General features: G+C 30.9%; 2 protein-coding genes across 10 annotated transcripts; one reads left to right on the forward strand and one right to left on the reverse strand.

The window, feature by feature from the left end:
* Positions 1-1,868: 1,868 nt before the first annotated feature.
* On the reverse strand, positions 1,869-3,959 carry LOC25482768 (isoliquiritigenin 2'-O-methyltransferase). The gene is made up of 4 exons (XM_013611364.3): positions 3,482-3,959; positions 3,021-3,337; positions 2,795-2,859; positions 1,869-2,309 (listed from the first exon to the last, which is right to left on the reverse strand). Exons 1-4 carry the CDS (start codon positions 3,952-3,954, stop codon positions 2,010-2,012), a joined length of 1,155 nt encoding a protein of 384 aa, XP_013466818.2. The 5' UTR covers positions 3,955-3,959; the 3' UTR covers positions 1,869-2,009.
* A 3,487-nt stretch (positions 3,960-7,446) lies between these two features.
* Positions 7,447-18,722, forward strand: LOC25482769 (uncharacterized). 9 transcript variants are annotated; one of them, XR_005646233.1, is made up of 8 exons: positions 7,447-7,761; positions 7,858-7,913; positions 8,957-9,003; positions 13,464-13,564; positions 14,597-16,229; positions 16,674-16,922; positions 17,000-17,700; positions 18,369-18,722. XR_005646233.1 is itself a non-coding variant. In XM_024781191.2 (6 exons), exons 4-6 carry the CDS (start codon positions 15,504-15,506, stop codon positions 17,372-17,374), a joined length of 1,350 nt encoding a protein of 449 aa, XP_024636959.2. In that variant the 5' UTR covers positions 7,447-7,761; positions 7,858-7,920; positions 13,464-13,564; positions 14,597-15,503; the 3' UTR covers positions 17,375-17,913. The 9 variants fall into 9 exon arrangements, 1 of the variants encoding a protein (XP_024636959.2); XR_005646236.1 differs by having other exon boundaries at positions 13,464-13,560; XR_005646232.1 differs by lacking the exon at positions 8,957-9,003 and having other exon boundaries at positions 7,858-7,920.
* The last annotated feature ends 5,090 nt before the right edge of the window (positions 18,723-23,812 follow it).

Below are 23,812 nucleotides of genomic sequence, written 5' to 3' on the forward strand. Positions count from 1 at the left end.
CCCTTATAGGGAACTTGAATTAAGGACATCAATGAAGTGTAGTATGCATACCATATATGATGATATTCTTATAGGAGTATTCCTAATGTTTTGTACTTCAATTGTTCATAAGTCTTTAATGAACAATGAATATTCCTTTTGACTTTTATCCAAATAAATGCCTTTAATCCTTGATTGATCTAAAGTCATAGTCTTTTCTGGACTTTTATTTATGTCATGTGAGCCTTGAATGTTCTTGATAATGTTCATATATTTATAGGATTGTTCTTGATAAACCTTAAGAACAACCTTCTGAACTCTGACTGGGTTCATAAACTTTAATGTTCATTGATCACTTGATTCTTGGTTTGATTTATATTTTGTTCCTGTCTTAGTTAATCATTGAAGGACACAAATTAAATACCAAGAACTATCAAAGTTCATTAATCCTTTAATCACCATAAATGCCTTTAATGATTTCTTGATACAAAGCTGAAATCTTTTTCTGCATATGATATGTTCATGTCACATCTTTTCTTGCATGTTCTTGGTATGAAGATTGATTTATGGGTTTGCTATGATGCACCTTCCAAGAAACCTTCTGAACTCTTTATGGGTTCATACTTACGAATTTCAGAATGTTTATGGGTTCTTCATATGAACTTCAGAATTATTCTTCTAGGTTCTTGCCTTTTTGACAGTTGTACTTTATGTTGAACATTATGATGTTCTTCAACATTCTGAACCTTATGAAGGTTGTTATTTATTCCATTCAAAACTATTTCAAGCATATAAATGAGAGATAATTTGTTTTGACATACAAGATGGTTCTTTCTTTGAAGTCCAAAAGAATATTTTCTTTACACTTAGTTCATCATTGCTTGTGACACATGACTTTAAATATTCTTGTTGATCCATGAAGTAATCCTTTATTATTTCTGGAAATATTTTGAGTTAATGTTCATGATCATTATAAACTCCATTCATATGAACATTCTGAACTCTGAAATTCTTATCTTTAGAAGCTTTGGAAGTGTGACACTTTGAGGAGGTTATGAGAATCTTCATAACTTGTATGCATATTTTCTTTTATCTTGTTTACCCATGGTAGATCTTCAAATCATATAACATAAAACTCAATGTGAGTTTTGTCACATAACTGCAAGCACATTTTTGTGTAGCTTGTGATGTAAGTTTTTCCATCATGATTCTTAAGCTATGAATTTTCATGGAGATTTGATATTGTTGTTCAACTTATGATGTACTCATTCTTTCAGTGTTGAGTAGATATAATGCACTTATTGATGTGAGTGGCTTCTAGCTTATCCACTTATGTGATTCATGTTCTTTTAACAAAAACTCAAGTTCAAGCATCACTAGATCACCATTCATAAAACTTATCATTTGTTCCACGAGGTTTGTTATCATTAAAATATTCATAAAAATGATTATTTCTTCAACACATCATCCATATGTCGGAACATAAGCAGATCAACACATGTGATGAAGCGGTTTAACTATTTGTTGAATACATTGGAATTTTTCTCTCAAAGTTGTATATGAGTCACATATCATGACAAATGTTAACATACGATCCAAATAACTCAATGACGAGTACAAGAAGTAGTTGGTCGTAGTATATTCCATAGAAGGAAATGATGTCCTCAGAGACATCCACATGACATATGTGTATAGGGCGTAGTTGTCCCTCTGGATTTTTTGTTTGTTACTTGGTTAGCTATACATGTTAGATCGCCAACTTGTGAACGATTGAGTAAAGTTAGAATACAACGTGACCAAACATAAAATAATAGTTTGGCACAATAGTAAACCATTTATTACTCGTAGTTTATTACTATCAATATATATATATATGATCAAAGTGAACATAAGGTCTAACCAAAATAAAATATAGTGCTAATTCTCTTTATACATTGTTGCATTACTTCGCCCATATATTAAAGTTTATTCAAGAATATTTATTACAAGTTACAACATATTGAAAATCCAAGTAAAATGCTCAGTAATCTTTATTTATAGAATTCCATTACTCCAGACATAGCTGAGGTATCACTGCAAGCAATATGAAATTTGGAAAATCCAGAGCTCATGCATAAGTTTTGAAATTCGTTTTCAGTTCTTTCCTTTCCACCATGTACTAAAAACATGAGATTGTCAATAGCACAAGCATGCTTAGAGATTTTGCTTGGGTTTGGAACCTCTGGAATTATATAATCCAAAACAATCACCTTTCCATGTTTTGGTAAAGCTTTGTGACAATTTCTTAAAAACTTTACACATTCTTCATTTGCCCAATTGTGACATACAAGCTAAAATGAAAAGAGAAAAATACAATAAATATGGTTAGGACATATTTTATGTCACATTAACTGGATTATTAATTATTCGCCAACCCATCACTTTTAGAAACTTTATTTAATGATTGATTTAGAGATGAAAAATCATCGTTTACATCATAAATTGACTTAGAGATTGAATCCTTAAAATTATTGACCAAATCCATATTGGTCTCTAAATTAGTTGCAAAAGTCGTTTAGAGACCAATTTAAAGATCAATTTATTGTTCTGTAAGTGTAGCACAATTGATAGCTACTTGATATTTTGTGCAGGGGCTGGGATTTAAACCACGGATTCCCCACTCTCCACACATTATGTGTGTAAATCTAGCCAGACTACTTAACAACAAAAAAAACGACTAATTTATTAGCGACAAAAAAATGTGGTTTTTAAATAGGATTTCTTTTCACATGGTGAGTTAAAATATAAATTTGAACCCTCTCATGTACTCACTAACCTTTAGTAAGATGGCATCACCACCTGGAACACTTTCAAACATATTTCCTTCAACATGCTCTATCCCTGCAAGCAAAGATTAATGTGGATTTCCTAATTATTAATTTTGGCTAAACAATGATATCCCATTCTTTCTAGGATTCCTAATTATTCAATTCATAAAAAAAACGTAGCAACTATAAAAAGAGAAGAATATATACACACACACTCTTATGTATATATATTACCTGGATGAGTTGGTGCATCTTGAACCACTTGGGGTAAATCAAAATTAATGCCTTTTATTGAAGGATATTCAGATATAATCTGTTTCAAAGCATTCCCTACTCCACCACCTACATCAACCAGTGTTGAGACTTCCTCAAATCCTTTATATAGTGTAAGAATCCTTTTCATTTCTAATGGACCAGATTGAGCCATTGCTTTGTTAAAAATTTGATTTAGCTCTTGATTTTTCTCCAAATATTTATAAGCCGGTGATCCATGAACTTTATGAAAATGGTCATTGTTGTTAGGGTTTATGATCGCATCTTTTACATCATACCTGAAAAAAGAAACAACATAATCGTATTGAACATTACTTACGTACCTCTCGATCAAATTTCAAATTACTAGGATCTTCTTCCCTTAAAAGCCAGAATAAATAGTATTCCTTGAAGAACAGTTTGAATGAATAATGTTTAATTACCAAACATGATGATATCCACGATGGATTAATGCTGAGAGTGGACGTAAAGAGCCTCCATCTTTATCCAATGCAAAGTATTGACCAATTGATGAGAGAGCATAAACTCTTTCTTTGTTACCATCTTCATTGGTACGAATGGAACAAGTGAGAAGAGAGTAACTAGCCAACACAGTCAACATACGTTCAAGCCTCTCAGCCAATTCAGGGTGTTGATTTGGAAGCTCAGAAGCAATTTCAGAAGCAGAAAAACTAGAATGTTCACTTGAATTTTGTAACTTAGCTATGATATCAAATAAATTGAGATCAATAGCAGCATTTAGTATTGCAGGAAAAATTCTACTAAAACATAGTAACAATGCAGAAAGATAAGCATCATCAACTTTTTCTACCTCTATGGGAAACTGAGTTTGTTTGGAGTTGGAACTCATCTTAACTTTGAGTATTGCACTTTCTCTAGTTTTTATTCTCGTCATATATATATAGATATAGATATAGATGAACACACTTCCTCAATAGTTATAACTTATAAGTAACCATCAGTATCTATGAGTTGAAAAATTCTATGTTTGGATATTATTTTAAGTCATTGATTCTAAGTTTGAATATTATTTTGAGTAGGTATTGACTTTCACAATTTGGAAAGTGTCATTTATTTATATGATTAATTTCAAGTAGTTTTAATTGATTTTTTTCTCTGATCCACCCTCTAAATTAATATTATGTGTATCATTCTTAAGTTATTATTTTTCACTTCATATTTATAATAATGACCATACATCAATAGTTTTTTTTTTCTTCCAATAAATACATCAATAGTTAATAAGAATAATCTCGTAAAATTGTTGTTATCTTTCTCTCATTCATCATTTTTTTTAATAGGTACTCCCTCCGTTTTAAAATGAGTGTCGTTTTAGCCAATTGCACACAAATTAAGAAATTAAATAAAAATAATCATTTGGAAGTAGTGTAACATAATATCAACTAAAGGGTACAATTGAAAAGAAAAAGTTATTATTGCATTGAAAACTGAAAGTAAAATTCATTTTAAAACAATTTGTTTTTGGTAAAACGACACTCATTTTAAAACGAAGGGAGTATTAGATTGTACAATATCAAGATTAGTTTGAATCGGAGGGAATATAACTTATCAAAATGTCTGTATTTAAGAGAAGAATTCTAATCTATATTTAAAGGGCTCAAAAGTCATATATTCAATTTTTTAAAAGTTAAAAAAAAACTTATTTTTTATTCTTAGCAAAACTTTACTTAAAATACAGTTAGTTTTTTTAACACCTCAAATAAAGACAGTTGTTTAGTTTCTTCTTCTTTGAATAAACTGTCAAGTGTTTAGTTGATGAATCGGAGTAAGCATCAAATAACGTTATGATGATATTTAAGTAGAAATGTACCTTGACTTTTTGATGAAAAAATTGAATATTCTTCCCTTTTGAAGTTTTGCTACATTTTATATTTAAAAATGAATATATTTTCAACCGAAGCTGCTTCTAGATACAATATTTATATGGTGCCGTCTATAAGAGACAAGTTAAGAATTCGTTTATTACGAATTAAAATAAAAATGTTTTTTTATTCAAATATTTAGAGGAAAACTTTTTTTAGAGTTTTTATTAAAATTTAGAATATATTACGCGTTTGTTTATTGTAATAATTTTCTATTTTTTATAAAATTATTTACTTTTTTCTCTTATGTAAACAAAATATATATTTTAAAAAGCTACTCTTAACATGTTCTCATTTAAAGTTGTTTTAAGATTGTTTTTTAAATTCAAAAGATTTTAAAAAACAATAACAAACACATACATACAATACTCTAAATTTTATTTTTTTTTATTAAAAAAGTGATTTTTTTTTTTTTAAATTATAACAAACGGACTTTAAAGTTTTTCACAAATGAATCATAAAAGAAATTCCAATCAGATCTAATAAATGTCTTAAAATAATTGTTCTATTTCGCTTTTTAATGTAATATTAATAATACTTTTTTCGCATTTATAACTTCAACTAGTATTAATTTCTTCACTTTCAATTCAATAGGTTTCACACTTTATAGTTATAATAATAAGAGATTTTCTATCCTGTACAAATTTGCATATATTAAAAAATTTACATTAATAACTTTGATTTGAAACTTATGCATTTTATATTGAATACGTAGCTTTTTAATAAATAATTATTTTTTTCAATAAAATTACTATTTTTACTTATATTAACACATGCAATATTATATGTTAGCATAACATAATTCACCGGAGAATGAGTTCGATTAATCACTATGACCACAAACAAACTCCACTCACACTCGCATACTCACTCTCATTATAAGTGAGCATTTTTCCATTTTATTCATTTCACATATATTAAGAAAAAATATATAAGTGAAAGGAAGAGAAAAATAGTTTTACTAGTATTTATTAAGTATTGATGCATTTTTCTTTATCATAAATATGAGGTAGAATATATTGATTTAAAAGTGGGAAACATAATATTAAAAAGTGAAATGAGTCAATTTTTATAATAGTATTTTTCTGCAGGCTCACACAAAAAGAGTACAACATTTAACAACTCATCCATCGTTAATGGTGAAATGAAATAGTCAGATATTTGTCCTTTTGGTCACTTAAGAAAAGCGAATATCTGACCATTCACATACCTGAAACTGTTAAATTCAATTTGCACCACAAACTCCACTAACATTCACATACAACAATTAACAACTTCATCATCGTTTCAATATGTAATTCATTTCGAACCAAACAAAATTGGGACACTATCCCCACCAAATTCACTTCCATAAACTTAACCCCTTCACTATCAGAACAAATCTTACTAGAATTAAATAACGCAAAAAAACGCATTATCTTTCTTCCACCAAAGCGCACCGTTTTCATTCTTACTTCACTCAGTTTCTTGTCTTCTGTTCTCGATCTGTTAGTTAATACCTATGGCGTTGCAACGACCGTAAATCAGGAGTTCTTGCATATATTATGGATTGTCTCTACGATTAAAAATTATAATCTTCTAAACAAAAATTGTAATAAAAATTAAAAACATATTATACAATTTTTCATTACGTGGTTTATCGATTTTTTTTTTTGGTCTCAAATGCGTTTTATCAACCTATTATTCATGTTATCAAACACATCTCTCAAAATAAGTCATGAGATAATGATCGGTCATCCATATTGGTCTCTAAATTAGTTGCAAAATTCATTACCAATTTTATTGTTCCGTAAGTGTAACTCAATTGGTAGCTACCTGAGATATTATGTATAGGGGTCGGAATTTAAATTCCAGATTGCCAACTTCTTCACACATTATATGTATGAATTTAGTCACTAGACTACTTGAAAAAAAATCAATTTATTAACGACCAGAAAATGTGATTGTGAGTGGAGTTTGTGGTGGAAAGTGAAAAAGTAATTCTGCTTAAGCTATATGGAACAAACTGGAACCCATTAATATCATATTTATTTGAAAACGTGCAATCATGAATCATGTGTTCCACTGCCAAGATTAATTAATTTATTTTTCAGTAGATTTTTCACTTGCAGTGGAACTCAATTATTGATTTAATTATATTATACTGGTATACAATTATTTTACGTATAGATTCAATTCAATGATATATTGATGGCGTTTATGAAGGGTCATCTTAATAAGTGTTCTGAAGATATTTTAAAAATTGAAAAGTAGAAAAAATTGATGAGTTTTATATAAAAAAAGTTGTTTTTTAAATTTAATGTGTTGAATGCACAATCTTTAAAATAAAATTTCATTTTTAAATTTCTTAACAAATACACAAGAGCTTTATCAACATTTGTCACATGGAGCCTATAGTCATTGAATTATTTTACACGAGTTTTCTTACAGATTAAAGTTATTACTTTATATTTATGGAAAAGTGTGCACCACTTGCAGACGATATAATGACATTACCACTAATTGAATTATTATGTTTTCTGTTCACAATCCAAACATAGTTCTTCAATACCCTGAAACCCATCTCTGAGTTTATTGGTCTTAAGCTTAAACAAAAAATACCTTTGCTCATTGTCTTTAAGAATTAATCTCTTACTATTTCTGTTTTATTAATTTTTCTTTCAGTTTTTTGCTATTTTCCCATTCCTACTGCAAAAACCAAAAAAAAAAAAAAAACAAAACTCAAAAATAGTGAACGAAAGTTATCTTACATATATTCTCTGCATTTTAATTTGTTATCACTCTGTTCATTTCAAAGATTGGAGTTTCTTCAACAAGTGGTATGCATTAATTTGTTTTCCTTCACTAATAAAATAAAATTTTGCAATTTGTGATTGAAGTTTGTTTTAATATTTTGTTATTGCTGTTCTTTGCAGATCATTTAGTTTTTTCATTTCGAAGCCAATTTGCATCAGTCTTCACAATCCAGTAGGTACGAGGTCAGTGTCTTAAAAAAAAAATTGATATTTGATCAACCATTTAAGAACACTTTGATGATAATTCCATTTTTCTTTTTTATTAGTAAAAAACAATAGTACACAAATGAATAGAGAGAATAAGAACATAATGCAGAGTATGAGAGAAATATTTGTCAAAAAATTCTTATAAAATGGTTATACAAATATAATTTCTCCTTCAAAAATTATGAATATGTATAATAATATACTCTCCCTCAGGTCTTTTTTTTTTTAAAACAAATGAGGCAACAAAATCCGATGTATTTAGTCTAGATTATGAACCAAATACATCAATTTTAATTGACCAATTTATCTCTTATAAAAAAGACCGAAAGGGAGTAATTAAACTTAATATAATTAAATGTCAACATGACTTATCTAAATTGGTAGATATATTGCATAATATATATATGGCTGATGTTTGAATTCTTGACATCCATTTATTCAATTTATGAGTTGAGTTTTAGTCTCTTAGACTAATTGGAAGAAAAAAAGTAATATATTAACTTGCTATTAGTTAGGATTTGTTTTCCTAGGCCCTGTTTTATTTGTGCTTATTTTGAGATTATGAAAAATAGCTTATGTGAATAAATAAGCTTTCTTTTAATTTATAAGCTCTCACTAACAAAATTTGTATCTTCATGAATGGTTTTTTCATAAACTACCTTAAAAACTTATAAATAATACATAAAAATTTATGTATTTGCATAAGTTATTTTATATAATCTCTAAAATAAACTAATCCAAACAGAAATTGGGTGACGAGAATGAATAATCGAGGGTATCTTAAAAAAGTGTGTCTCTAACATGAGTTGGAATTCTCTCCATTTTTATCTATGATATTAGAGAAATAATAACTAAATACAAAATATTTGACACAAATATAACATCATATACAACAAATACAATATCATATACAACTGATCACTTATCCTGTATTTTTATATTTTAATTTTGCAATTTGTGATTGAAGTTTGTTTTAATATTTTGTTATTGCTGTTTTTTGCAAATCATTTAGCTTTGTCATTTCAAAGCCAATTTGCATCGATCTGCATAATCCAGCAGGTAAATGTTTTTGAGACTTAGTTTAGTTGATAGAAATATTACATAATATATATACGAGTCGATGTTTGAATTATTGTTACTCACTTATTCATTTTGTGAGGTGAGTTTTAGTATTAGATGTGTTGTGAGTTCATGTAAAAAGAATGAATTTTGGTATTTCTTACTAATTTTTTTATTTTATTGGGTGACGTGAATTAATAATTAAGGGAGTGTTAAAAAAAAAAGTGTGTCTCGAGTTTGGGATCTCTCCATTTTTTTTCTTTTTATTATTATAGTTTTGAAAGTTTCGCAAGTGTATTACTCCCTCGTCTTATTTTAATTGTCACTTTAACATTTTTTCACTTTAACATTTTTTTTCATGTCTCAATAATTGTCGCTTTAATATCTATTGTTCTTTTCCATTTATATACCTTTATTTATTGAATTTCACTCCACTAGCTATAATTAATCAAAATGTTTTAATAAATTATATTAATTTTATAATTGAAATCATCTCAATTAATTATTTCTTTATGAAAAGGCACAACTCGAAAACGACTATTTAAATGAAACAGATGGAGTATACATTAAAATATTGGACCCATCAAATATCACATTTATATTTCCAAAACTTTGATTATGAAACAAATGAAGTACAAAATGGTCCGCTCCCCTAGCATTTCTTTTTATACATCAAAATCATTTTTTTTATGATGATCATGATATTCACGACCATTTGAACATACTATTTATTCACACATACTTTCTCTAATTACTCTTATAACCGGTAACTGTTATAACTAAAAAGCAATTTATTAGGTTCATTAGATTATTTAAATAGATCAGGTATATCAGTTATTCAATCAATCTAAAAAGTTATTTTTTGTTTATAATAATTATCAGTGAATATATATATGGAGTTACTAACTTACATCCACCTAAAAACATTAAGGTGCAAGTTAGCAAGCTGCATCCACTTATAATTTACTAAAACACCATTTTGTTTATATTCTAATTAATTTTAAATAGAATGGCAGTTTTGTAACTAGCTTAAAAAAGATCCTTAAAAAAAGAAACAAAAAAGACAATGACATGTTTAAAGTACAAAACATATAATAAAGACAAACTTTTAAGGAAACAATATTTGAAATGATGAAAGTGGGTGTAAATTAGTAAAATTTGCTAATTTACACCTTAATAATACTTATAAAAACGAATGTAAATAATAAAGTGGGTGTATGTTGCTAATTTACACCTTAATAATTTAAGGTGGGTGTAAGTTAGTGTGTATATGTAGGTAATCAAAACCGGACCGGAGTTTAAACCGGTCTAAATATGGGTTCAGGGTTCAAAGGTTCAACCGGGGTCGGACTGGTGATACTTTTATATCATTTTTATATTCAATTGTATTACTTTTTATAATTTTTGGAGAGTATAATATCATTTTTTTTCACATGAAATTAACAAAATAATTTACATTATATAAAAAGTATTAAGTAGCTTTAGGATGTGAATAAATTCTCACGTTGATTTATTTAATTGGCTAAAATGACATGCTTTTTTAGTAATTTTCTTTGCTTTTTATATTTCTTTGTCCAAGCCCACGTTTTTTTTTACTCAAGCCCACTAAAACTTCTAAGTTATAGCAATAACCCTTAAGTCTGTAAACAACAGCCGCCACACACACTAATAAGCTATCTCAAATCTCTATCATACTGAATGTTTCATCTTCATTTTATGCTTGTTCTTCTTCCTTCTTGATGCATCCCTCTAATTCTCCTATTCTTCCTTTTCTCTGTTTTACTATGAAGGATAGTTGCACCTTTTTTTTTTCTTATTCTTTTTCTTCTTTCCTTCTATTTTACTGGATTTCTACTGATTCATTCGTTTCCCAAGCTTGATCTATTTTATAAAAGTAATGTGACAATACACCCTTTGACACCCACACAAAAATCTAACACGTAGTCACGTGGACCCCACACAAGCACATTTTCTCTTTTCTATCATCTTCTCTCTTCCTAATGCATGGAGTGTACTAGGGTGTCTATGTATCATCACTCTTTATTTTATTTTTTTTTATTTTGAAATCATAAATCACGGTTCAACCTGATGTACCGGCGTTTTTTTCCGGTTTTCCGGTTTTGAGACCATCCGGTTTTTATGTCTCTCCGGACCGGATGCAGGTCCGGTTCGACCGGCCGGTCTGGTCCAGTTTTAATTACATATATATACACACACTTGAAAAAAGATTAAATAATATATAATTTAAAATTATTATATATTTTTTGTGTGTACATCCCAATGATTTATCTAAATAATAATCACCATGGAAATTAATTGGATTTTATTTTTAGGGTTAATAGTGTTTTACCCTCTATAATTTAGGGCACTTTTGGTTTGTCCTCTAGACCATACTGCGCATTTTTGCTAATGTGGCACGCTGAGTCGCCTTTTTATGGTGATGTGGCGGGCTGATTGTATAATTAATTTTGTTTTTCATTTTTTTATGGGCGCACGTGACATTTGTGCTTTTTTTTAAAATAAAAAAAATCCTGCAAAAATGAATAATAATAATAATAATAATTAAAAATAATGAAAAAAATTAACACTTCTCAAAATTTTTGAAAAAATTATAATAAAATCGTAATTCTAGGATGAGGGTCCAATTAGATCCCTCATCGATGGACCACGAAAAAAACACCAATAGATTAAATAAATGGTTTAGATTCATTCAAATTAAAAGGGAGAACATGTCAAACTTTTCACATTCAGTATCATCCTCGAATGATTTTCACTTATGTTTACAATTCCTACTCTGATTCTTCCTTCAAAATGAGATACTCTCTTTACTTCCAATGATTATGCACTCAAACCATAAATCTGATATCAAATTATGAACCCTAAATTTAGAAATTTCTTATTCTTCAGACATCAATTCCTCTTTTCAGTCCAAAATCAGACTATGAAATAGAAATCAAAGATTTGGAGGAGAAAAATATGAAAATTCTTACTAGCTTTGGCATATCCTAAATCCATTTCTTATGCAACCAAACATCACCTTCCATCAAATTAAAAGTATTATCAAACAATTCAAGAAGGGTTTAATTTTATGAACACATCAATTCCCTCATTTCATTTCACGCCATGATTGTGCTAAGAATGGAACTTCCATTTCAGATTATAGAGACTTTGATGAATAAATGAGATTTTGTAAAAGAGATTTTGTTTAACAGAAGAAGAAATTTGTTAATTGTAGGGTTCATAACTTGATTTTCAATTTTGATGGTTTTAGTCTAAGATGATGATTTGAGGGGAAAAGCGTACATGTTTATGGACAGATTTACAACATTAACGGTAAGAGAGGTGGAAACCATGTTAGGATAGGATTGAATGTGAGTAATTGTATATGTTCTCACTTTTAATTTGAATATATCTTAACCATCTATTTTATCTAACGGTGTTTTTCTCGTGGTCCACCGGCGAGGGACCTAATTGGACCCTCATCCTAGAATCCACCATTAAAATTATAACAAAAAAATTCGAAATTATAATATTACCTAATTTTTTTAATTTTGAAAAAGATTTTATAAAATTTCTAGAATAAAATTTTCGAAAAAAAATCTGAATTTTTTCTATTGAAATTTTGGAATAAAAATTCTAAAAAAAGATTAACTATTTTTTTTATGTTTTCAAAAAAATTATCTAAATACCGGAAAATATTTTCAATTTTTTATTTTAAAAAAATTCAAGAAAAATATTTTCAGAATTTTTAATTCTGGAAAAATATTATCTAATGTTTTGTTTATTTTAACTATGAAAAATATTTTCCAATATTATTATTTTTTGTAAAAAAAAACTGAACTTTTTAACTTCGAAAGAAAAATCTGAACTTTTTTTGAAATATATATTCTAATTATTATAAAAAAATTGAAATAAAATTAAGTTCGATAATTTTTAATTTTATTTTTATAAAATAAAACTTCTTACTTTTTAAAAAAATATGAATTTTTTTATTATTTTTAATTTTTCCAGTATTTATTCATTTTTTTTTAATATTTCCAGATTCTTTTGTTTTTGAAGAAATTTTTCCTTTTTTAAAACAAAGGCACAGATGCCACATGTACCCATACAAAAAATGAAAAATTAATTATACAGTCTGTACGCCACATCATCAGAAAAAAGTGACTCTGCCCCACTATTAATTTGCCTCTTTAATTATACTAAGAGATTTGACGCTTTAATCCCTTTGTATTTTTGTTTTATTAATTTGTCTTTCACTTTTTTGCTATTTTCCCATTCCTATGGCAAAAAAATTGGAAGTGATGGAAAGTTATCTCATATTTTCTGCATCTTTAATTTGTACCACACTATGAAGAGATTGGTTAGAGGTACTCAGAAATAGTGATGGAAAGTTATCTCATATATTTTGCAGTTTGTGATTTAAGTTTGTTTTAATATTTTGTTGTTTTCGTTCTTTGCAGATCATTCAGTTTCAAAGGTTATCTCCTATATTCTGTTCGTTTCAAAGGTTGGAGTTTCTTCCTTCCAAAAAAAAAAAAGTTGGAGTTTCTTGAACAAGTAGGTACGCATTAATTTGTTCTTATTCACTAATAGTTTGTAATTTAAGAGGGTTCATGTTCTTCAAACATGATCAACATACCTTATGATCTTTCTTTTTTGTAATTTAATCTATCTGTTCAAATATTACAACAAAATAATAACCGGTTTTCTTGACGCATTCCAACCCAAATTGTTAGGAAATTCTTTCTAAAAGTTTTAACACCATTTGGCGAAAACTTACACTAACAGTTAATGTCGCTTCACGTCCAAACCCGAGTTCTAACCCGAGATTTTTTCTTATTTTACCTACCGTAATTAGTATCTTTGACCACAATAGATATCCCAAGGTATCACCGTGGCTTTGGCACTTTGGGTATGCTATGAGACTAATTTTCGAGTCGGGAACAATTCATCTAGTTTTTTTCTTTGTTAGAGGGTTTGGCTACCTCTCAAATGGGCGATTCTAGGAATCAAACACACTGTTCTTCTGCTCGAGATAATCATGTTGCAATACTTCCACCATGATGTTGGTCGAACTCAATTCCTTGGCTAAGAATCTTTGATTAATTCAGACATTTTATAATTAGAAATTTTACCTTGAAATTTTGTTAGGGGTCTTGCTAACCAGTGCCTTAGAGACAAAGGTTAATGAATTTATCATTAGAAATTTTATGTTGAAAATAATAGTTTTGACTTTTGATTATATTACACCATTTTCTATAAAAGGTTACTTGTTTTGGTTGTTTATCCAATGCTCGGGGCACTAGTTAACATTATCCTTATTATTTTACATGCTATTTACTTATATCTTTAATTTTTTTTATTGATTAAAGAATACTTATACCTTTATTTTTTTATTGGCTGTCATGATTGGTTACACATGATTGTAATGAAATTCAATTTGCACAGTCTACCTTTATTATGTTCTATTTATTAATTGCAGTTTTTCATCGAAAATAAGAGTAATTTGTTAATTTTCTCACATTTTCAAATGTTGCCCTTGTTTCTTTTGCCCTTATCCATAAATAGTGTATCTTTTTACTTTCACTTTCAGATTTTGACTCAAGTCACAAGGAAGAGCAGAAGAAAAAAAAAATCAATGGAAATTTTAATTTCTATTGTTGGAAAAATAGCAGAATATACCGTTGTGCCTATTGGACGTCAAGCAAGTTACTTGATATTCTACAAAGGTTACTTCAAGACGTTAAAGGATCATGTTGAAGACCTTGAGGCTGCAAGAGAAAGAATGATCCATTCAGTTAAAAGTGAAAGGGAAAATGGTAAAGAAATTGAAAAAGATGTTATGAATTGGTTGGAGAAAGTGGATGGGGTCATTAAAGAGGCGAATCAACTTCAAAACGATTCTCACAATGCAAATGTTAGGTGCTCACCATGGTCATTCCCAAATTTAATTTTGCGTCATCAACTAAGTAGGAATGCCACAAAAATTGCAAATAATGTTGTTGAAGTTCAAGGGAAAGAAAAGTTTAATTCATTTGGTCACCTTCCTCCTCTAGATGTAGTAGCCTCCTCCTCAACAAGAGATGGTGAAATGTATGACACAAGGGAGTCTCTAAAGAAGGACATTGTGAAGGCTTTAGGAGATTCTACTTCATGCAACATTGGGATCTATGGGTTGGGTGGGGTTGGGAAGACCACTCTGGTGGAGAAAGTTACTCAAATAGCCAAGGAACATAATTTGTTCGATAAAGTGGTTAAGGCAGAAGTATCGAAAAAATCAGACATTAGAAGAATTCAAGGGGAGATTGCAGATTTCTTGGGTCTTCGATTTGAAGAGGAGAGTATTCCCGGCAGAGCAGAACGCCTTAGACAAAGAATCAAGATGGAGAGAAGTGTCCTTATCATTCTTGATAACATATGGACCATAGTCGATTTGAAAGAAGTGGGGATACCAGTTGGTAATGAACATAATGGTTGCAAATTGATGCTCAAACTTGGTAATGAACATAGTGTTTGAGAAGCTGGAAAGATATAAAATAGCTATTGGAGATGTATGGGACTGGTCTGACATCAAGGATGGAACCTTAAAAACATTGATGCTCAAACTTGGTACAAACATACATTTGGAGCATGGAATTAAAGCATTGATTGAAGATGTTGAGAATTTGTATTTGGATGATGTAGATGGAATTCAAAATGTGCTTCCTAACCTAAATAGAGAAGGATTTACATTGCTGAAACATCTCCACGTCCAAAATAATACTAACTTGAATCACATTGTTGACAATAAAGAGAGAAATCAAATCCATATGTCCTTTCCCATCTTGGAAACACTAGTACTTCTTAATCTTAGAAACTTGGAGCATATATGTCATGGTCAACCTTCAGTTGCTTCTTTTGGAAGTCTCAGTGTTATCAAAGTAAAAAATTGCGTCCAGTTAAAGTATCTTTTCTCCTTTACAATGGTTAAAGGACTTTCTCACCTTTGTACGATTGAAGTTTGTGATTGCAATTCTATGAAGGAGATAGTGTTCAGAGACAACAATTCAAGTGCTAATAATGATATCACTGATGAAAAAATCGAGTTTCTTCAATTGCGTTCTTTGACTTTAGAACATTTGGAAACACTTGATAATTTCTTCTCATATTATTTGACACATTCAAGAAGTAAGCAAAAGTGTCATGCTTTAGAGCCGAATGTTTCTGCACCATTTTTCAATTCTCAGGTATGTTATTTTGTTTTTAAGTTTCTCTATATACAAATGACAAATTTTTTAATTTTATGATATGTATAAATAAATTATCAATTTTCAGCTTGTGATGAAGTATATTGCTCATCGTCTCTCATTTTCTCTGGGTTTCTCTAATTTCACATCAATCAATAAAACTATTTGAACCTTTTTTAACTTGTTTTGGTTAATTATGAACCCAACATTGTGTTCTTTTTTATATTTAGTTAAAAACTTTCACTTAACTAATCACATCAAATGTTTTTGAATTAAATGTACAGTATATTATGAATAATAGCATTAAGGGGTCTGTTTGGCAAAACCAAAACATTAGCTTATAGCTTATAGCGGATAGCTTATAAGCTCGTCTAACAAAAAATGCCTTGTTTGGTAACAATCTTTTTACAACAATAATGTTTCTCTTAATTTATTTTTACGTAGGTTGCATTTCCTATTTTGGATACCCTTAAATTGAGCTCACTTCTCAATTTGAATAAAGTTTGGGATGACAATCATCAATCTATGTGCAACTTGACTAGCTTGATTGTGGATAATTGCAATGGATTGAAGTATTTATTCTCTTCTTCGTTTGTTGAAAGTTTTATGAACCTCAAACACCTTGAAATAACTAATTGTCCTATGATGGAGGAGATAATAGCTGAAGAAGATAGAAATAATGCAGTGGAAGAGGTATGGTAATTCTACTATCGGGAACTTGCAATTTAAATAATTATTTATATTAATGGTGGCTATTTATGAATTCATAGGTTCATCTTTTAAAATTAGAGAAAATCATATTGAAGGATATGGACAACTTGAAGACAATATGGCATCACCAATTTGAAACATTGAAGATGTTGGAAGTGAACAATTGTAAGAAAATAGTTGTGGTTTTTCCTTCTTCAACGCAAAACACGTATAATGAGCTTGAGAAGTTGGAAGTTAGAAATTGTGCTCTAGTTGAAGAGATATTTGAGTTGACTTTCAATGAAAATAACAGCGAAGATGTTGCAACACATTTGAAAGAAGTTACTATAGGAAGATTGTCGAAGCTGAAAAAGATATGGAGTGGAGATCCTCAAGGAATTCTTATAAATTGGAATATTGTGCAAACTTGGAGTATCTATTACCACTCTCTGTAGCCACTCGTTGCTCACATCTCAAGGAACTTAGTATAAAATGGTGTGAGAACATGAAGCAAATTGTTGGAGAGGAGAAAGAATCTAGTGTGAATGAAGCTCCCATATTTGAGTTTAATCAGCTAAGTACTTTATTGCTTTGGAAATTACACAACCTCAAAGGTTTCTATGCTGGAAATCATACTCTAGCATGCCCATCTTTGAGGAATATTAATGTTTCCAGATGTACAAAGTTGAAATTGTTCAGAACACTATCTACAACAAGCTCCAATTTTCGAGATGACAGACACTCTCTTTTAATGCAACAACCACTTTTCGTTGCCGAAGAGGTATGCATATCATGAACACACCAGGCCTGTAGGACTTGTGTTTTTTTTTTTTTTTTTTAGGGAAGTAACGAATTTGTGTTATTCTTCTGAAATACCAAACAATTAGAATTGTTGTATTCAATTGAATTAGATGGTGCGTATCCACTTGAGCTTAACTCAATTGGTAGAGATAATGCATATTATATAATGGAATCGAGGTTTGAACCATGGACACCTTATTTCTCCACGTTTAAAACGTGTGGGCTCTAGCCACTAAACTACTTGACCCAGGAAAAAAAGATTAGATGGTGTGTATTTCATATTTATAAGCATGTGTTTCAAAATATCTGATAATTAAAAATAGATAAAAACAAAATTAAAAAACTCTAAAAAATTATATAATATGTATTGGCAAATATTTTCTATAACACGATATAATTAATTTAGAGCAAATTATTTAGAACTATTAATATCAAAAGTTATTAAACTATTTTACTTTATACATATTTGATAATTTCTACAACAAAAATAACAACTACTTGCATTGGCCATTTCAGAAAAAGTATTTTCATAATTTCGATAAAGGATATATACGAGTTTAAAAGAAATTGAAAAAAGTATAGTAATTATTGTATGAGTCAATAGTAAAATGTTTAATTCTTTTACATTGTTGTTTAAATATGTTATAGGTGATTCCAAACTTGGAGCTGTTGAGGATGGTACACGCAGATGCTGACATGATATTTCAAACCCAAAATTCAAGTGCCCTCTTTAGAAAAATGACCATTTTTGGTTTGAGTTGCTATAACAGTGAAGAACCAAGATTTCCCTATTGGTTTCTTGAAAATGTGCATACTATTGAGACACTATATGTTGAGTGGAGTTGCTTCAAGACGATATTCGAAGATAAAGGAGAAATAAGTGAGAGGACTCATGCACAAATAAAAAATTTGACATTGAATGAATTGTTGGAACAAAATGTGTTTCACAATGAACCTTATTAAGTTTTGATGATAACAAGGTATTAAAAATTGTCAATTGGTTATTACTAATAATTGTTCAAGTGTACAGGACCAAAGGCTACTCAAGTTATTTCAATAGGTCTTGGAAGAACAATGGAATGTAAAAGAAATTCTGAGCATCTGAAGAAAACTGCTCCTGAAGCTGAAGTGCTTCTGAAGTAATGACGTCATCAGAAGCAGAAGGTCTTCAGAAGCAAAAGTTTTCATCAGAAGCAATATCTTCACCAGAAGCTACGTCTGATCCTTTAATCAAACTGAAGATTCAAAGTAGCTGATTCTCAGTCTTATCCAAGAAGAACGAAGAATTGAAAGGGAGGTATCAACGGATATATGGATAGCACTGAGCACTTGTCTCTTGTTAATAGAGTTGACAAAGTACAAGTGTACAACCACTACCTCCACTACTCTGTTTTCTGTCTACGCTACAAGACAAAACAACAGCCATGCCTGCAGAATTTGTACACTCAAGATGGGAATGAATTTGAAGCTTATTCTTCAAAGGACTACACCCAAATCAGGCAAAGGATCACTGGTGGATAATCAAAGGATTTCAAACGACTCTTTAGACGTGCTGATTATCTCAATGTCTCTTTCACGCCTCTATATAAAGGAGTGAAGACTTGAAGATTAAAGTGAGATACAAAAGTTCAAAAGCGCCAAAACTCTGTCAATTTGATTCTACAAAGCACACTGAATTTCTGCACTGATTTGATACATCTTAGAAATTCAAAGTCTAGAGTCTTTTCTGTATTGTATTGTGAACACCACTGATTGTATATCAAGTGTTCAATTCAAACTCAATTCTCTGTATTTTTGTTTGATTAGAAGTCTCTTGCCTGCGTGCTTGAGCATTAGAAGTCTCTTGCTTAGTGCTTGAGCATTGGAAGACTCTTGCGTGTGTGCTTGAGCATTTTTGTGAAGTCTCATACTTAGAAAGTATTGAGCAGTTGTAATCTTTGTGATTATAGTGAAATCTCCTTGGAAGTGCAAGGGGGACTGGACTACTTCCGTGTTGTGGAAGGAACCAGGATAACCGCTTGTGTCTTTGTCTTTCTTTTCTCTGCTCTGTTCTTTTCCGCTGCAATCTGACTCTGATCATTTCATCAGAAGCAATCAAACTGCTTCTGAAGTTTTATCAGAAGAAGTATTTTTTAAGAGAAAAAGAAAACACAATTCAACCCCCCCCCCTCTTGTGTTTTTCACCTTCAATTGGTATCAGAGCTTGCTCTGTTATCACAGCACTTAACCGTGTTACAGTTCAAGATCTATTAGAAACACATGTCTGGAGATGAGGAATCAGTTACTACAAAATACACAAGTGTCAAGCATGACTATGATACTGCTGACAAGAAAACAGACTCTGGAAAAGCTCCAAAGTTTAATGGAAATCCAGAAGAGTTTTCATGGTGGAAAACTAATATGTACAACTTTATCATGGGATTGGATGAAGAGTTACGGGACATACTGGAAGATGGAGTTGATGATCTGGATTTGGATGAAGAAGGAGCTGCTATAGACAGAAGAATACATACTCCTGCTCAGAAGAAGCTTTATAAGAAACACCACAAGATAAGAGGAATCATTGTGGCTTCTATACCTCGCACCGAATACATGAAGATGAGTGACAAATCTACTGCGAAGGCTATGTTTGCTTCTCTATGTGCAAACTTTGAAGGCAGCAAGAAAGTAAAAGAGGCTAAAGCTTTGATGCTAGTTCATCAGTATGAACTTTTCAGAATGAAGGATGATGAGAGTATAGAAGAAATGTACTCAAGATTTCAAACTTTAGTTTCTGGATTGCAAATACTGAAGAAAAGCTATGTTGCTTCTGATCATGTTAGTAAGATTTTGAGAAGCTTACCTTCAAGATGGAGACCCAAAGTAACTGCTATTGAGGAAGCTAAGGATCTAAATACTTTAAGTGTTGAAGATCTTGTTAGCTCACTTAAAGTGCATGAAATGAGTTTAAATGAGCATGAAACCTCTAAGAAGAGTAAATCCATTGCTTTACCATCTAAAGGAAAGACCTCAAAATCTTCCAAAGCCTACAAAGCCAATGAATCTGAAGAAGAATCACCTGATGGAGATTCTGATGAAGATCAATCTGTAAAGATGGCTATGCTGTCCAACAAGCTTGAGTATCTGGCAAGGAAGCAGAAGAAATTTTTGAGCAAGAGAGGTAGTTACAAGAACTCCAAGAAAGAAGATCAGAAGGGATGCTTCAATTGTAAGAAGCCTGGTCATTTCATTGCTGATTGCCCTGATCTTCAGAAGGAGAAGTTTAAAGGCAAATCCAAGAAATCAAGCTTCAACTCCAGTAAATTCAGAAAGCAAATCAAAAAGAGCTTGATGGCGTCCTGGGAAGATTTGGATAGTGAATCTGGTTCTGATAAAGAAGAAGCTGATGATGATGCTAAGGCAGCCATGGGGTTAGTGGCAACAGTATCATCAGAAGCAGTATCAGAAGCTGAATCAGATTCAGAAGATGAAAATGAGGTATATTCCAAAATCCCTAGACAAGAACTTGTTGATTCTCTAAAAGAACTTTTATCACTGTTTGAACACAGAACCAATGAGTTGACAGATTTAAAAGAAAAATATGTTGATTTGATGAAACAACAAAAGTCAACTCTATTGGAACTGAAAGCTTCTGAAGAAGAACTCAAAGGGTTTAACCTCATATCAACAACATATGAAGATAGACTCAAGAGTCTTTGTCAGAAGCTACAAGAAAAATGTGATAAAGGTTCAGGCAATAAACATGAGATTGCCTTGGATAATTTTATTATGGCTGGAATAGACAGAAGCAAAGTTGCTTCTATGATCTACAGCACATACAAGAACAAAGGCAAAGGGATTGGATATTCTGAGGAGAAATCCAAAGAATACAGTCTCAAGAGCTACTGTGATTGTATCAAGGATGGATTGAAATCCACCTTTGTGCCTGAAGGTACAAATGCTGTAACTGCTGTTCAGTCAAAACCTGAAGCTTCTGGTTCACAGGCTAAGATCACATCAAAGCCAGAAAACCTTAAGATCAAGGTGATGACAAAATCTGATCCTAAGAGTCAAAAGATTAAAATTCTGAAAAGATCAGAACCTGTTCATCAGAATCTAATTAAACCAGAATCTAAAATCCCAAAACAAAAGGATCAGAAGAACAAAGCAGCTACTGCTTCTGAGAAAACAATACCAAAAGGTGTCAAATCTAAAGTATTGAATGATCAGAAGCCACTCAGCATTCACCCTAAGGTACAAGGGAGGAAAAGTAAAACCTCCAAAACTAACCCAAAAGGACCCATGAAGATATGGGTACCTAAATCTGAATTGGCCAAAAATGCAGGTGTGCTTAAGGGCAAGAGAGAAACAAAGGTCATGGTACCTAGACAGCGGATGTTCAAGGCACATGACTGGAGAGAAAGCTTTGTTCCTTACCCTTACAATGAAAGATGGAGGAGAAGTGAAGTTTGGTGGCAACCAAACTGGAAAGATCATTGGTACAGGTACTATTGGTAATTCCTCCATCTCAATTAATAATGTGTGGCTAGTAGATGGTCTGAAGCATAACCTATTGAGCATTAGTCAATTTTGTGACAATGGGTATGATGTAACGTTCAGTAAGACCAACTGCACACTAGTCAACAAGGATGACAAATCCATTACATTCAAGGGAAAGAGAGTTGAGAATGTCTATAAAATAAATTTCTCTGATCTGGCTGATCAGAAGGTAGTTTGCCTTCTGTCAATGAATGATAAAAAATGGGTATGGCATAAAAGGTTGGGACATGCTAATTGGAGATTAATTTCTAAAATTAGCAAGTTACAACTGGTCAAAGGATTGCCTAACATTGATTATCATTCAGATGCACTTTGTGGTGCATGTCAGAAAGGGAAAATTGTGAAAAGTTCTTTCAAATCTAAAGACATTGTATCAACCTCCAGACCCTTAGAATTACTCCATATTGATCTTTTTGGTCCAGTTAACACTGCATCTTTATACGGAAGTAAATATGGATTAGTCATTGTTGACGATTACAGCAGATGGACTTGGGTAAAATTCATTAAAAGTAAAGACTATGCATGTGAAGTGTTTAGCAGCTTCTGCACTCAAATACAATCTGAAAAAGAATTGAAAATTTTGAAAGTCAGAAGTGATCATGGTGGAGAATTTGAAAATGAGCCATTTGAACTTTTTTGTGAAAAACATGGGATTCTCCATGAGTTTTCTTCTCCTAGAACTCCACAACAAAATGGGGTTGTAGAGAGAAAGAACAGAACCTTACAAGAAATGGCCAGAACCATGATCCATGAAAACAACTTAGCTAAACATTTTTGGGCAGAAGCAGTCAATACTTCATGTTATATTCAAAATAGGATCTATATCAGACCTATGTTGGAGAAAACAGCATATGAACTCTTTAAAGGAAGAAGACCCAATATCTCTTACTTTCATCAGTTTGGATGTACTTGTTACATCTTAAACACTAAAGACTATCTGAAGAAATTTGATGCCAAGGCTCAAAGAGGAATCTTTTTAGGTTACTCTGAAAGGTCAAAGGCATACAGAGTGTATAATTCAGAAACACAATGTGTTGAAGAATCTATGCATGTAAAATTTGATGATAGAGAGCCTGGAAGTAAAACTTCAGAGCAAAGTGAAAGTAATGCAGGTACAACTGATTCTGAAGATGCATCAGAATCTGATCAACCTTCTGATTCTGAAAAGTATACAGAAGTTGAATCTAGTCCAGAAGCTGAAATCACTCCAGAAGCTGAGTCTAATTCAGAAGCAGAATCTAGCCCAATAGTACAGAATGAAAGTGCTTCTGAGGACTTTCAAGATAACACTCAGCAGGTTATTCAACCAATTCAAGCACAAGTCTTCACATCCTGAGGAGCTAATCATTGGAAGCAAAGATAGTCCTAGAAGAACAAGATCACATTTTAGACAAGAAGAGTCATTAATAGGACTGCTTTCAATAATTGAGCCTAAAACTATTGAAGAAGCTCTCTCAGATGATGGATGGATATTAGCTATGCAAGAAGAGCTAAATCAATTCCAAAGGAATGATGTGTGGGATCTGGTACCCAAACCCTTTCAGAAGAACATT

The sequence above is a fragment of the Medicago truncatula genome, chromosome 1 (genome assembly GCF_003473485.1).
Source record: "Medicago truncatula cultivar Jemalong A17 chromosome 1, MtrunA17r5.0-ANR, whole genome shotgun sequence".
Taxonomy (NCBI): domain Eukaryota; kingdom Viridiplantae; phylum Streptophyta; class Magnoliopsida; order Fabales; family Fabaceae; genus Medicago; species Medicago truncatula.